The sequence below is a fragment of the Schistocerca piceifrons genome, chromosome 4 (assembly GCF_021461385.2).
Source record: "Schistocerca piceifrons isolate TAMUIC-IGC-003096 chromosome 4, iqSchPice1.1, whole genome shotgun sequence".
Lineage (NCBI taxonomy): Eukaryota > Metazoa > Arthropoda > Insecta > Orthoptera > Acrididae > Schistocerca > Schistocerca piceifrons.
The window spans coordinates 168473345-168485911 of record NC_060141.1 but is presented as its reverse complement, the minus strand read 5'-3'; the positions used below and the strand labels follow the sequence as shown (position 1 = coordinate 168485911).

Below are 12567 nucleotides of genomic sequence, written 5' to 3'. Positions count from 1 at the left end.
ATAAGCTCAGTCATGGGTAAAGCGGGTTGGTGGAATATTGAGGAAGTGCAATCAGGCTAAAGAGAAAGCGCAAATGATCAGAGGTTTGTTTGATCTGTGGGAGAGTGTCACAGAGATACTGTAGGAACTGAACTGGAAGGCTCTTTGAAGATAGATGTAAACTATCCCGAGAAAGTCTGTTAGCAAAGTTTCAAGAGCCAGCTTTAGATGATGATTCAGAATATACTACAACGCCCTATGTATCCCTCACAAGGGGTGATTTTGGGGGGGGGGGGGGGGGTTAGATTAATTACTGTACACACACACACACACACACACACACACACACAGAGAGAGAGAGAGAGAGAGAGAGAGAGAGAGAGAGAGAGAGAGAGAGAGAGAGAGAGGCATTCAGACATTCGTTCTTCCCAGGCTCCATACGTGAATGGAACGTGAAGAAACCCGAATAACTGGTAGGATGAGACATGCCCTCTGCTATGCACCTTATGGTGATTTGCAGAGTACAGATGTGGATGTAGAAATGTAGTAAAGCAGTGTGGTATTCAACTCAACTTTCAGGCTGACAACTGCTTGTTATTGCTATAAAATGAATAATCAATTGAGAAACTGTCAGATTCATTATTTGAGGATTTGTATTTTCTCTCTGTTCACTGGTTATAACTTTCCTGCTTTCTCTAATAGTTCAAGTATGAAGTCTGTTCAACAAATTCTGGAACATTCGTAATTTCATGCCTGTGGTGTGTTGGTGCGAAATGCGGTTGGCATCACTGCAGACACCTGTGTTTAACATGTGACTGCTGGAAGTTTCATCATTGTACATCTGTTTGTTATTCTTCAGTGCTGTATTGCGTAACATGTGTCGCACAGTTTGCAAATTTCGAGATGGCAGAGGAGCAATGCATCTGTATTAAATTTCATGAGAAAGTCAAGAAAACCTTTATAGAAACGCACCAAATGCTGCAGAAAGCCTACAGTGATGAGTGCTTAAGACATACTCGGTGATATGAATGGTTCACAAAGTTGAAAAATGGCTGGACAGAAGTTAAAGTTGACCCTTGTTCATGATACCCTTCAATGTCTAACAATGACGTTCATGTCAGGAACATTGACAAAATTGTACATGTCAGTTGAAGACTGACTGTCTGAGAGATTGCAGAAGAATGTAACGTTTCAGTTGGATCATGTCATGAAATCCTGACAGCATCTTGAAATGCATCGTGTTGCTGCCAAGTTCGTCCCACAGCTCATGAGTCAAGACCAGAAAGACCTTCACCTCGCAATATGTGAAGAGCTTTTGGATCGCGTAAATGTGAACGAGATGTTCCCGTAGAGAATCATAACTGTTGATGAGATGTGGGTCTATGGTCATGATGTTGAGACCAATGTTCAGTCTTCACAATGGGTCGAGAAAGGTTCTCCAAGACAAAAAAAAGCATATTAGGTCAGGCCAAATGTCAAAGCCATGATTATAGTTTTCTTTGACTGTGAAGGATTAGTTCATCACGAATTCATGCCACAGAGACCACTGTTAATCAGTGGCACTATCGGGATGTTTTGCGATGCCAGTGAGAAAATGTGAGATGGAAATGGCCTGAAATGTGGCAACACAGTTCATGGCTCTTGCATCATGATAACACGTCTGCACATTCATCCTTGTTGGTGCTTGACTATTGCACAAAAAACGAAATCACTGTGCTGCCTCATCTTCTGTAATCTCAACACCTGGTCCCTGCGGTCCTTTTCTTATTTCCAAAGTTGAAAACACTATTGAAAAGACGAAGGTTTGCAATGATAGACGAGATAAAAGAAAATTCACAGATGGCGCTATGCGCGATCCAGCAAGAGGCTTACCAAGACTGCTTCAGGAAGTGGAAATGGCATTGAGAGTGGTGTATCAGTTGTGGAGGAGAATATTTCAAAGGAGACCATGCGGAATAAGTAACAGGTAAGCGTAGAAAAATGTTGTGGACAAAGTTCTGGAATTTTTGAACAGCCCTCTTATAAATTTAGTTTCTTATGCAATTATACACCTTCTTCTTGTTGATTTTCAATTGCATTAAATTATGGTATTGATGTTATGTTTATTGGCATATGTTAAAGATGTTATAACACCTGTCCCTCCAGTAGTTGTGTAAATCATCATATAAGCTGCATTTATTAAATTTCACAGCCATAAGCCTGTAACCTTGCACTCTACAGAACTGATAATAAATAAAGTCAATGAGACTATGCTGATGACTGTAACTAAGAATTTGTGTATGTGAAAATTCTTGAATGGTCTTCATGTATGTCATAATGTCACAGGCTTTTCCTTTTAGCTCCCCTAAATCACTTAATCTCCTCCTTTGAAAGGGACATGGCTAGTTTACTTCTCCATACTAACACAAACATAGCTTGTGCTCTTAACTATACTGAACTTGTCACAGACAGTCCATTAAATCATAATATCCATTACCTCCAGTAATTGCATCAGTATCATATGACACTTATTCAGTTTGAGGCCACAGCTTTTCACAAAATTTTCTCCCATTTTTTGCTGTAGGTGGCAAGCACGGAGAGAGGGAGACAGAAATATGAGAGCAGGTTTAATTCCAAGTCGTGCCTTACAAGAACGACGAATAATTCATGAGAGAACACAGAAAGAAAAGTCTGGTGATGAAAGTAAGATAATGAGTATGTATTGCATTTTTTTTGCTTATGTTGTGGTTTTATATTTAATGTTGATTCAAGCTAACGTGTTACTGGCATTTGTTTGTCGAAAGAACTTTTGGAATTTGTTGGTATTGTAATTCCTACTTTCTTTCCTTTGAATGACAATAAAATATTAAATTACTAACAGTAATAATTATTTTCCTAGGACATTGTTATTTTTGGTGCATTTTCTGAAAAATTTGCATATTTAGCTTGCCTTTTCCCTTTGTAGTAACACAACTGACATAATATGAAAGACACGAGAATCTTAGTTTTTTTTTACATTATTAACATAAAATGATTTATTTTATTTTCACTACTGGATCAAGTGACTGATAAGATAATAAAACAAGGTTAGCGGTTGATGTAAAGACAAACAAGACAAAGTGTGAACTTCTCACACTTATAAATGATGAAATTTCTGATATGTAAGGTGTCCGAATTTTTTTATGTTAGTTGTCAATACCATTGCAGTTTATTGTGTATCCCTAACAATAAAATGCCTATATTTTTCAGTGTTGTTGTCCTATTGCCATACCTGCAATGATTTACTGTTTCGTTTGCTCCTCTGGCAGTTTGGCTTTTGTTCGAGATCATGTTTAGTGTAGTGTTGTACACTATAAGAGTAGCATATTTAATTCTGATATAGCGAGTAAAAGTTAATGAACTAAAAGAAAAGGAGAAATATATTAAAAAATAGCGAAATGAACACAGAATAAAATGTTGAAACCAGTAAAAATTTTCATCTTTCTTTCATATTTGGAATGATACAGATTGAACAAAAGAAAATATTGAACAAAGTAATGAAAAATATTCTTTAGAATATGGTGTCAGAGAGATAGTTATGTAATAAGAAACTTTTTTGCTGTTCAGAAGTGTGAGTGAAATTTTTACTTTAATTGGATGGAGGGTGAAGTAGTAGATTAGTGATGGTAATTACAAGAAATTACTATTGAAATTAGAGTATGAAACCCAGTAATGATGTTAGGGCTTATCAGATTGAAAGACAGATAGAAGCAAGAGAAGCATGAAATTCTATTTATGTGCACTTAACTCCTGTTGACCCATTTGCACACCTCTATTGTTATAGCCATGCTGATTTATCTGCAATGGTTTTTTGTCCACAAAGTTGTCTGCCTTTAATGACCTCGACATTGTTGGGACACTGTCTTTCTGCCTTCCATGAAGCTGTAACTCTTCCTTTTTATTTACTTCTCATTTTAAATTTACTTTCAGGTAAGGTGAAAAATGCGAAAATGATGAGATGAAAATATTGAGGTGCATATAATCAGGAAATGAAGAATTTGGTGAATAATACTTACATTCATGTATTTTTTTTTATTTCTATCGTGCAGGCTATTTTAAGCCATCAGTGTCATAGCTCAGTTTAATCGTTTTTAGCATGAACCTAGGACATCAAGCTACTTTGTTACATCTGATCCTTATCACATTTTCTGTATGTACCTCTAAACCAGTGGTTCTAAAAAGTTTTTATTCTTATTTTACTTAAATGACTTATCCTCTCTTCAAACAGCGGAAAATCCAGGGAGGAATAAAAACAATATTATGAAAAAGATAGATTGCTACCCACCATATAGCGGAGATGTTGAGTCACAGGCAGGCACAGCAAAAAAACTACTGTACATGTAAGCTTTCGGCCAGAAGGTCATTTTCGGAAATAAACATACATCCACACATTCGCACAAATGCAGCTCACACACGCATGACCCCTGTCTCTGGCTTCTGAAGCCAGAGTGCGAGCGGCTGCGTGTGATGGGAGAAGCAATGTACGTGATGAGGGGTAAGGAGGAGGCTGGGGCAGGGAGGGGGAGGGAGATCAGTTTATGGGTGGGGGACAGTAAAATGCTGTTTGTGGGAGCATACAGGGACAATGTGGAGAGGGGTGGGACAGCTAGGTGCAGTCAGGAGGTTAGACGGAGGGTAGGGTGAGGGCGGTAAAGGAGGAAAGTAAACAGATTTTGGCTGTGCTATTGGAATAGAAGGCTGTGTAGTGCTGGAGTGGGAACATGAAAGTTGTAGGTGGGTGAAGGACAATGACTAACAAAGGTTGAGGCCAGGAGGGTTAGAGGAACAAATGATAAACCACAGGGAGGGTTTCCACCTGCACAATGCAGAAAAGTTAGTGTTGGTGGGAGGGCTCCTGATGGCACAGGCTGTGAAGCAGTCTTTAAAATGAAGAACATTGTGATGGGCGGTGTGCTCAACGGGTGGGTGGTCCAGCTGTTTCTTCACAACAGTTTGCCGGTGGCCATTCGTGCAGACTGACAACTTATTGGTTGTCATACCCACTTAGAATGAAGCGTGAAGCACAGTGGTTGCAGTTTTGTTCTGTGTGGGCATGACAACCAATGAGCTGTCTATCCGAATGAATGGCCACTGATAAACTGTGGCCAACAAACAAGTGGACCACCCAGTTGCTTCATTGTAATGACTACTTCACAGCTTGTGCCATCGGGATCTGTCCTACCATTATTAGTTTTTCTGAATTATGCAGTTGGGAACTCTCCCCACAATTTATCGTATGCTCCCATAACCCTCCTGGCCTCAATCTTTGTTAGTCATTTTTCTTCGCCCACCTACCCCTTCCCTGTTCCCACTGTACAGCCTTCTATTCCACAAGCACACCCACAGTCTGTTTACTTTTCTCCTTTTCCACCCCCACCCCATCCTCCATCTAACCACGTCACTGCATCTAGCTGCCCTTCCACTCTCCACCTTGTCCCTGTATGCTCCCACAAAAAGCACTTTACTGTCCCCCACTTGTAACCTGCTCTCCCTCCCCTTCCCTGGCCCAACCTCTTCCTTGCCTCCATCACGGAGATTGCTTCTCTCATCATGCACAGTTGCTTGCAGTCTGGTCTCAGCAGCCAGAGACAGTGGTCAGGTGTGTATGTGAGCTGCACGTGTGTTGTCTACTTAATCTTCAGACAGCCGCAATAAAAAGACTGCTAAACAAGTAAGCCTTCAGCCAGAAGTCATTCTTCTGAATTAGGCAACATACATACACAAACATTCACACAAATGCAGCTCACACATATGACCATTGTCTCTGGCTTCCGAGACCAGCATGCGAGCAGCTGCACATGATGGGAGAAGCAGTCTGGATGGTGGGGGGTAATAAGAAGGCTGGGCGGGAAGGAAAAGGGAAAGTGGGATACAGGTGGGGGCAGTAAAGTGCTGCTTGTGGGAGCATACAGGGATGAGGTTGCAAGAGAATAAGGAGCCAGGTTCAGTCAAGAGGTTAGATGGAGGGTGGCGGGGAGGAGGAGGGGGAGCAGAAAAGGAGAAAGGTAAAAAGACTGCGGGTGCACTTGTGGAATAGAAGACTGGTTAGTGGTGGATGAAGGACAATGACTGACGAAGATTGAGGTGAGGTGGGTTAAGAGAGCATGGGATATATTGTAACGAGATTTCCCACGTGCACAGTTGAGAAAAGCTGGTGTTGGTAAGAAGGGTCCAAATGGCACAAGCTGTGAAGCAGCCATTAAAATGAAGAATGTTGTGTTGGGGCAGCTTGCTCAGCAACTGGGTGGTCCAGTTGTTTGTTGGCCACAGTTTGTTGATGCCATTCATATGGACAGGCAGATTTTTGGTCATCATGCCCACCAAGAACACAGCACAGTGGTTGCAGCTTTGCCTGTAGATCACATGACTTGTTTCACAGACAGTTCTGCCTTTGATGGGATATATGATACTTGTGAGCCTACTGTAGTAGGTGATGGTGGGTGGATATATGGAACAGGTATTCTGTGTAGGGCTATTACAGGGATGTGAGCCATGAGGCAAGGATTGGGAACAGGGATTGTGTAGGGATGGCTGAGCATATTGTGTAGATTCATTGGGCAGCTGAATAGCACTGTTGGAGGGCTGGGAAGGGTAGTATGTAGGACATTCCTCATTTCAGGGCAGGACAAGAGGTAGTTGAAACCCTATCAGAGAATGTGAATCATTTGCTCCATTATTACTAAGTCATGAGGGGAACATTCCTTTGTGGCCTGATGGAGGGAGTTTGGAAGGTGTGGGTAACTGGAGACCTGTCCCATACATCATTTCACCACCATCTACTCCAGTCCTATCACAAGCATCATCTATCCCATGAAAGGCAGTACTACTTGTGAAATCAGCCATGTGGTCTACAAGCTAAGCCACAACCACTGTGCTGTGTTCTATGAGCATGACAACCAACAAGCTGTCTGTCCGCATGAATGGCCACTGACAAACTGTGGCCAAGAAGTAGCTGGACCACCCAGTTACTGAGCCCACTGACCAACACAACACATGTGACTACAAAGCTTCACTAACTCCTCATCCAATTTTTCATTAGTCATACACAAGAACTCTTCCAAAGAGACTCGTGTGAATAGAAATAACACATCAAAACTGACAATTAAATCTGAAGGATCCAGCCTCAAAGATTTCAGACACTGAATAAAACCCATTTAGTTGAAGCTATGGTGTTCACCCTTGGCAACATAGGGCTAAAAGCAGATGTTAAGTACTTTGCCAGGTCATAGGCAGGTTCCCCTAAATTATTAACTGTTTGATTTAACTAGTATTTTACCAACTGACAAGAGGAATGCCACAGCTGTTTTGGCACAGGATAATTACATCTTTAAAATGGGTTCACTGCTCAAGGACCCTCTTACAGAAGATTATGTAGCGACCACATGGGAAGGATTAAGTCCAAGATTCTTTCACTTTTGAAGACGAGCACATTGTCAGAAGATTTGTGTGAGAAACTTCATCCTGGTGCTGCCGCTCCACCTAGGTTGTGTGGTCTGCCAAAGCTTCATAAGAAAGGGGTAGCCTTTCACCCTATAGTTAGTAATTTGAATGCACACACCTAAAACCTGGCAAAGTATGTAACATCTGTTCATAGCCCATTTGTTGGCAAGTATGAATACCATATCACCAATCTGGTGAATTTTATTTGATGATTGAAATCTTTGAGCAATTTTTGAGCACATTTCTTGTGGAGAACATCAGACTGGTAAAAAGTACTTTAAAAATGGACAAGAACAGTCTTGACCACAAAACATTTAGTTTGATTGCAACTAGTTTCGGTCAGTTTTGACCATCCTTAGATCCGCACCATGCTGGTAGTCGGAGTTGGTGAATTGACCAGGTGTTGTAACCTGCTCTATTCACCACCACCACCTACCATTATGATTTGAGGGTCTGATGATGGTCAAAAACTGAACGAAACCAGTTATCATCAAAGTAAATGTTTTTGAAGTGGAGAATGAAATCTTTGAGGCTAAATCCTTTAGATATACTTATGAGTTTTGATGTGGTATTTCTATTCACATGAGGTCCTCTGGAAGAGTCCTTGAGTTTGACTCTTGAAAAACTGAATGACGAGTTAGTGAAATTTCATCATCAGTGCTGACATCTCCATATTCTGGCACTGAAATACATATGTCAGGATTCCTTTAGCATATTCGAGAATGTAAACGCTAACAAATGGTCTACTTGGTGAGCTATGCTTGGAAATATAACACATGGTGTAGCTGTGAGGTCTTAAGATCTATAGACACCCATCTAGCAACCTTTTGTAAGGAGAACTGTTCAGTAGACATTGCTCATGCTTGAGAGATTGTGAGTGGGAAGAGGCAGAGGCAGATATGACAGAAGATTCTTTGAAGTTTGTGGGGAAGGGGAGCAATTGTTGCAACACATTATTTAGATCAGTAGCACTACTTTCCCCAATTCAAATTCCCTGTGTCCATCACAAACATTTGCACCCTTTCCAGCTCTTGTCTGGGATTACAGCATGAGCTGAACAGGTTGGGTCTATAAATAATTCAACGTTCTTCTTGTTTTGGTAGTTGCATTTACTAACTTAAATTCATCTACAGGGCACAAAATGATCCAATCTACTGTTCTAAATACGTGGTAATTACTGAAGAGATAAAACAGCTAAAACAACATACTGTCATCAGTGGTAAAGATGTGTAGCCATATTCATCTGTGAAGAAGCTTTTCTTATAAAGTACTTTTCAGTCACTCACTATTCTCGTTGAAAGGGTTTATGAAGGAAACTGGCAGGATAATTAATACTCTTAAGTCTTGCTTGTTTATTTATTTATATGGTTAGTGGAACAGAAAATAATTGGAAAAATCATTCCAAATTCTGCATAGATAAACAGTTTCCTGCCTCAGTCACTTGCTTATTTTGCAACTGCATTCCCTTCAGTTGGAGAATTGTTTAGTTACATAGCTTTTGTTAGTGAAAAGCATAGAAGCTTTTCCACAGCAGTAAATCAAGTGTTAGGCAGGTTATGTTTCATCTTTAGCCGGTGATAAACCAGCAAAAGATGTTACATAACCTGCCTTGCACTTGGCCTGCTGCTGCAAGAAGGCTCTATGCTTTCCCTAACACCAGCTGTGTAACTAAACAATTCTCCTCCTGAAGATGATGGCGTGGAGCTTTGAAACACATAGTGGCAAAATAAATCTGACTGATGCAGAAAACAATTTTATTTATACAAAGGGTACTAGGAAGGTTTTGCAATACAACACAACAATAACTTGTAGGAGGCTGATTGCTGTTGCGTTCTGTGAATCCTACATACTTGCATTGATATAGTATTATGGTCATGAAGTGAGATTCGGAAGTTTTGTGGTACAACTTTGCATGTGGTTTGAACATAGACCAGTGCTTTGAAGAAATGACTCTTGCTCTCGATGATATGTGTCTGCATTGCACAACTATGTTCAAGTGGTACAGAGAATTCCAAAGAGGAAATTTTGATCTGGAGGATGCTGAGCAGACTGGAAGGCCACGATCATCAGTTACAGAGGAAAACATTGATGCTGTGAGGAAAATGCTGGACGAAGACAGGCGAGTGACCTATAAGCAGATAGAAGATACCTTAGGTCTAAATGCACCAGCAATTTGTTCAAATGTACATGATAATTTGCAAGTAAAGAAACTTTGTTGTCTGGGTGCCGCATAGACTAATGGAAGAGCAAATGATGCAACATGTGACTTTGTGCCAGGAGATGTTAAAGAAATTTTCTAAGGGACAGTCTCAGTATATGAATAACATTGTGACAGGTGACGAGACTTGACTGTACTATTATGAGATGCCAACTAAGACTCAAAACAAAGTTTGAGTCTTTGAAGATGACAACACATCTGTAGCTGTCAGAAAATCCCGATCAGTAAAGAAGAAAATGATAGCTTTTTTCCCCAAATCAAGTGGAATTAATGGAGCCTGTTGTTTTGGACACATGGAAGACAGTCACAACTAAGTGGTCACTAAGTACACAGAGCAGTGCCTGCCCAAAATCATCCAATCTTTGAAGAACTTGCAACAAAAGTCAAGAATGGACACTCGGTTCCTCCATCACAACAACGCTCCAGCTCACCACGCCAAAGCGTGCACCAGAATATTTGTGGGGTACAGTACTGAAACTTCTTGAGTACCCTCCTTGCAGTCCAGACCTTGCTCCATGTGACTTTGCACTGTTCCCGTATGTGAAAATGAAGCTGAAAGGAGTGCAGTTTTCAAGTGTTGCGGAGATCCTGAGGGCTTGGGACAATGAGTGTGCCTTACCCTCTACTGCAGAAACTTAGGAGAACTGGTTTAGGAATTGGTTTCGGAGAATGGAGAGGTGTATTCAGTGTGGTGGAAATTACATCAAAAAAATTTAAATAAGTAAAGCTGTATTACAAAACTTTCCTAGTATCTGTTGTATTTATCAACAGTCCCAACCCTCATGATGCTGTCATTTGTAGATGAAACATTCATTTGGATGCCAGGCAAGGCAATGAAAGATGTTTGTAATTATGAGAGAATGTAGGCCAAACTTATGAAAACCACCCCCTAGTACTGATTATAACAAAGAATGCAAGAGATACAGAATTATCCCAAAATACATTAAAATGAAAATCCAAAAAAAACTAGTGAGCTGGCAACATAATTTTAAAGTAAGCTGAGAAAATAAGGCCAGATACCGAAATAAAATCACTCAAGGGAAAGAAAGACTTGCTAATTACACAACTCTACCATAATCATGTAGCACTAGCAAATAAAATACCAAGCTTTACCTCCAACTATATCTGGTACAAAATCAGTGACATTGTTAACAAAGAGTACATCTGTGTCCTGAACAGACATAAAGATAAGCTATCCAAACTTAAAACATGTAGTTGGCATCAAACCGTATAAATAATGGCTCATAAACTGAAAGACCATAAAGCACTTGTCACAAAGGCAGACAAGGGGAACTAAGCAGTTATTATACTTGAAAATGCACACATCCAAAAACCCTTGAAGTTTTATGAAGAAAATAATATCATACAGTTACACAAAGACCCTACCAACAAATTCCAAACTTAACTTACGGCCCTTCTCCGAAAGACCTCCGAAATAGCTCACAAAAATGGCTCCACAAGACCAATCTCAAACTGCATAAAGTACCCAGGGTGTAAATTTCTACAGAAACTCAATAAGATCGTACAGGATAACTTTGTGTTTGAAAGTAACTTAATAAAAAATAGCCTTTCATTTGCCCATAATCTAAAAGACATACTCAATACTAACAAATGCCAAATTATCTCTCTAAATGTATCAAATGTGTCTACTAACATCCCCCCCCTCATGATGTTGTAGCTGTTATTAAAAAGAACCTAATAAAATTCAAGTAGCTCTCGCCTGCAAAAATCACAGATTTTATTAACCTTTTATGACTGGTATTGAAATATAATTATTCCTCTTTCAGTGGAAAAATCTGCAAACAAATAAATGGGCTAACTGTGGTTGCCAGCACAGCAGGAACTATAGCTGAAATATTCCTCAACCACCTACAGCACAAAAAAATAAAAAAAGTCAACATGTATTCAAAAAGTTCAGTTCTACACAAGATATGTAGATGATACATTTCTAACCATTGGAAGCGATAAGAAATTATGTCCAAGACATCCTCCAAACCTTCAACAAAATTCACAAGAACATTAAATTCACTTGTGAGCAGGAAATAAATAATACCATTAACTTCCTTAATTTAATCATCTGCAAGTAAGATGACAAATAAGTCTTACAAATTACAGGAAACCAACCACCACAGACACAAACATATGTGCTTCATCCTGCCACCCCAACATCCAAAAGTTAGCAGCACACCTTCAGTGATTTGTAGAGCTTAAAAATCCTACTGAGTGGTGAGAACCTACAGAATGAAATGAGAATCATAAAACAAATAGCTGCAGCTAATGGGTATAAACTCATACTAATAGACAATGTAGCTAAAAAAGTAAAAAATGGAAATGAACAAAGTGACCTTCTAGAAGCAGAAAATACATTAACATGCATCCCCTTTCTCAGTAATATGTCGTGAAAAATTGCCAATATCTTCAAGTGACATAAAATAAGAATTTAATTCCAGACAAAAAATAAAATTTGCTACAGACCACTTCATAACATAAAAAGATGCCAAGATAAATTTTTGTCACCTGTATATATAAAATTATATGCAGTAAATGTCCAGCTCAGTTTGTAGATCAAACTAGCTGCAACTTCCACAGCAAATTCAAAGAACACATCAGTGCCTTCTGATACAACACCACGCAATTGTGCAGTAGCCTCCCACATAAAAAATACTGGACATCCATCTGGCAGCTTACAAAGCAACCTTAAGATACTACATACATTGAACAAAGGATACCAGATGTTGGTTTATGAAGAACTAGAAACCTATATCCACAGAAAGAAACTTGAGGAAAATCTGCTCAATGATGATAATGAAACAGGCTCTTTCAACTTTTTCAAAAGCTTTGGAAAGTACTTAAAGCATATTCGTAATTTACAATTTTAATGCAGAGTATTTTATTTAACCTCTTCCATTCAT

General features: G+C 39.6%; 1 protein-coding gene across 5 annotated transcripts in view; it reads left to right on the top strand.

The window, feature by feature from the left end:
- LOC124795006 (MAGUK p55 subfamily member 7) overlaps positions 1 to 12567 on the top strand; it is a 268265-nt gene that overhangs the window by 108048 nt on the left and 147650 nt on the right. For 4 of the 5 annotated variants that reach the window (XM_047258764.1, XM_047258766.1, XM_047258765.1 and 1 more), the window contains one exon: positions 2543 to 2673. In XM_047258764.1, the coding sequence (XP_047114720.1) occupies positions 2543 to 2673 (131 nt within the window). The remainder of the gene's footprint in view (positions 1 to 2542; positions 2674 to 12567) is intronic. The other variant, XM_047258763.1, reaches the window with a different exon arrangement.